This window comes from Anarrhichthys ocellatus, unplaced genomic scaffold (assembly GCF_004355925.1).
Source record: "Anarrhichthys ocellatus isolate YVR2014 unplaced genomic scaffold, GSC_Weel_1.0 scaffold4868, whole genome shotgun sequence".
NCBI classification, from domain to species: Eukaryota; Metazoa; Chordata; class Actinopteri; order Perciformes; family Anarhichadidae; genus Anarrhichthys; species Anarrhichthys ocellatus.
Genome location: NW_022284842.1, coordinates 1 through 3,960, shown reverse-complemented (window position 1 = coordinate 3,960; position 3,960 = coordinate 1). Strand labels below are relative to the sequence as shown.

The following is a 3,960-nucleotide window of genomic DNA, read 5'->3' as shown; positions in this document are numbered from 1 at the left end:
GTTTCCTCTCTTGTTGTTTCATCTCTTGTTGTTTCATCTCTTGTTGTTTCATCTCCTGTGGTTTCCTCTCTTGTTGTTTCCTCTCTTGTTGTTTCTTTACTGAGAATCAGTAAAGAAGACTAACGTCTTCAGTAGGAACCAATGAGACTCAGACAGGAAGTGGGAGAGGAAGTGAAACAGGAAGTGGGGGACGAAGTGAGACAGGAAGTGGGACCGTATTAAGAGATGGACCAACATGTTGCTTTGAGTCTGAACAGATTAAATGTAGAATAATAACAGATTTATATTCAGATGATGTTTGTTCAGACTTAACATCACTAAGTTAAATAATTAAATAATAGTCTGTTTATCTCCATGACAACAGATGTTTTTACACCCCCCTCCTCTCAGGTGCACTTCCTGTGTCAGCAGTGAGTTCCCGTGTCATTGGTGTAAATATCGTCACGTCTGCACCAACAACCTGCAGGACTGCTCCTTCCAGGAGGGACGAGTCAGCAACATGGAGGTACCTGAACACACCACACACACACACACACACACACACACACACACACACACACAAAGACACACACAGTTTAAAACCCTCCCTCTGGTGCATTCAAGGACTCCGTTTCTCTGACGCATCGATGAGCAACGTTCTCACCAAACGAACAGAACAGGAATCAAACTTTAAAAGGTTCAAACTGTCTGTTTTCTCTCAGCTGGATCACACGACAATGTCACAGGACATCATCACACGACATCGTCATATTTACATATTGATCATTATGTAAATGTATTTCTCTGCATATTTTATCTGTTGATTCGATGAAACTAATATCTGCATGGACGGAAGGCACAAACACCAGTTTGGCCCTTTAATATAACTTTCTTTTTTATTTCCTATAATAATGTTACAGTTAATATTAATAGAAATAATATTGTTTTCACTCTGAAACACACGGAAATATAAACACTATAAACTGAAATGAAAGTGGACTTAAAAACAAATACTGTCTTTAAAAACATTGAGTTAGACTTTGTTATAAGAGATATTAACATGTTTTTCCTTTAAACGTATTTTAAATGTTGCCTAAATACAATCAGCTGTTGTTTACGTAAATAATGTCAATAAAGAAGGATTCTCTGTTTCCTCTCTTCTTGTTTCCTCTCTTCCTGTTTCCTCTCTTGTTGTTTCCTCTCCTTTAGTTTCGTCTCTTGTTGTTTCCTCTCCTTTAGTTTCCTCTCTTCCTGTTTCCTCTCTTGTTGTTTCCTCTTCTCACCTCTGTGTTTTCTCTCCTTGTCTCCTCTCCTCTTGTTTCCTCTCCTCACCTCTGTGTTTTCTCTCCTTGTCTCCTCTCCTCTTGTTTCCTCCCCTTAAAGACGGACTCTCTGTTTCCGTACATATTAAATAGTATACTGTATGTGTAGCTCATGTTTTTCTCTGATTCTGCTGACAAACAAACAGGAACATGACCTCGCTGTCAACAAGATGTTCACACTCACTGAAATCAGAACTACAAACATTTGAATGTTCTTTTTTCTGCTTCGATAAAGAAACAACACTGAAGAAAATAGTTTTATTATGTTTTGGTTTGTTTATTCAATGAGTTGTGATGTAAAACACAAACACCTTCATTATTTAATTGATTTAAAGCTCGTTAGCAGCAGCGATCGTCTCGTTGACCTGATTGGTGCTCGGTGTCAACGCCGGGTGACACTAACGACCTCTGATTGGCTAATTGGTTAATGGAAGATGAATAGCCACTTAATTGACATGAAAGCAGCCAATCACAGCAATTAATGTTAATTACTGGGCAATTAGGGCCGACTACAGAGAGGGGGGGGAAGAGAAAAACACAGACAAACAGGAAGGAGGAGCGGTTTTTCAGAGTAAAAGCCTCTGAACTGATAACAGGACTATTTAAAGAAGACTTTTTAACAAAAAGCTCCGTCTCTGTAAAATACATTCAGTAGCTAGCGTAGCATAGCTAATGCTAATGCCCTGTGCTAATGTTAGCTCCACTAACGTTTTATAAACGAGTCTCACTGTTACACAACGTTCAACACACGACCTCCAGATCCACTGAACCAGGAACCAGAGATGAGAGTCTGTGATTGGACAGTCTGAGTTAGAGGGGCGGGGCTTAGCGAAGGCTGAACTGCAGCCGTCATTAACGTTTTAAAAACATTCGGTGTCATACAAACACATCATAACACTGACTCTAGTGTGTATTTATGGCCTGTCAATCAAAATGTATCACAATAATCAACTTTATTTAGACGGCACAAAGAAATCACATTTAAATGTAAATCTGTAACAGGTGAGCTGAGTGTTTAAATAAATGTCCAATGTTTGCTGAGCGCCTCAGAGCCACAGTCTTTATCCAAAACACACACGCTCTCTCACACACACACGCGCACACACACACACACACACACACACACACACACACACACACACACTCACTGTCACGATCTCCACAGTCGCTGCTGGTGTCCACTGTGCTCTCGTCCACTTCCTGTGGAGCTAATGGTCTTCCTGACAGTCACAAGGCAATTAATTACCGTGGCGACGCTCATTAATAAAGGTTTCACCCCACTGAGAGAGTGTGTGTGTGTGTGTGTGTGTGTGTGTGTGTGTGTGTGTGTGTGTGTGTGTGTGTGTTTCAGTAGCCTCAGGAAGTTCCAAACTTGGATCTGTCACCAGCTGTCCATTACTGAACACACACACACACTGTTGGCTGTGTGTGTGTTACAGTGTGATACAATACACACAGATATAGATCCATTATATTCCAAATAATACATATAAAGATTATTATTCCCAATGGCAAATATTTGTTCAAATATACTGTATATTTTATTCCGTCATTTATATATTAATATTTTCATTAATAACTTAAACTCTCCAACACTCAAACCACAGGTTCCCACATTGATTGACGGGTCAGTTAATACGACAATAAAAGGGTTATTAATAATTCCTGATGCTGCCACATTTAGAGCTTATTATTATAATAATTTAACTTATATTATTTATTTATTCCATGTTTTATTTTCCTCCAGACCTCTTTGTATGGAGGACCACAGCTGTCATAATATCAATAAGTAAAATAATAAAGAAAGAAATGTAGTAATAAAATCCTCAAAAGAATGTGCAGGTTAATATGAAAATAAATAATATGCTATAGTATAATAGTATTAAAATATATATTAATATAATAGACACATAACTTATTTTTGTATTTATTTATTTGCATATTTACTTATTATCAATGAATGCTATCTATTTATTTATTCTTATTTCTGTGTATATTTATTTATTTCAAAATAACCTGCACATTCATTTCATAATTTAAGCTTTTATTTCTAACTTATTTTTATCATTTATTTATTTATTATAGTCTCAGCTTTCGTCCTCCATATATTTATCAACCTAAAACTACAAACAGACTAAATGTTTGTGTCAAAAAAGAACGGAGCTAAAACACAAAATCTATATTTATTTAACTGTTTGTGTTGACGGTGATGTCCCCCCCACCCCCCCGTCTCTACAGGGTTGTCCACAGATCCTCCCCACCTCCGACATCCTGGTTCCGGCCGGGATGGTTCGTCCAATCACGTTGCGAGCTCGTAACCTCCCTCAGCCTCAGTCGGGTCAGAAGAACTACGAGTGTGTGTTCAACATCCAGGGGAAAGTCCAGAGGATCCCGGCGGTCCGCTTCAACTCCTCCTGCATCCAGTGTCAGAACACCTCGGTGAGGCACTACACTACCCAGCATGCACCGCTCCATCTTTACACAGGCCACTGTGTGTGTGGTCGTAGTAACTGTGGTACTTCAGGTGGTGGTAGTGTTTTGATATTTCTGCATCTTTCTTTGTGTCTGACTTTCTCTCTCGTCCTAAATATTTATTGTAGTAGCAGCAGTATTAGAACTACAAGCAGCAGTATTAGTAGTAGAAGCAGCAGTATTAGTA

General features: G+C 38.8%; 1 protein-coding gene across 1 annotated transcript; it reads left to right on the top strand.

Moving 5' to 3' along the window:
* Nucleotides 1-32: 32 nt before the first annotated feature.
* LOC116379663 (plexin A3-like) lies at nt 33-3,930 on the top strand (the record flags this gene model as incomplete). The annotated part of the gene is made up of 2 exons (XM_031841633.1): nt 33-505; nt 3,540-3,930. Coding segments are annotated over exons 1-2 (532 nt in total), but the record flags the coding sequence as incomplete, so codon positions are not given.
* Nucleotides 3,931-3,960: the final 30 nt, after the last annotated feature.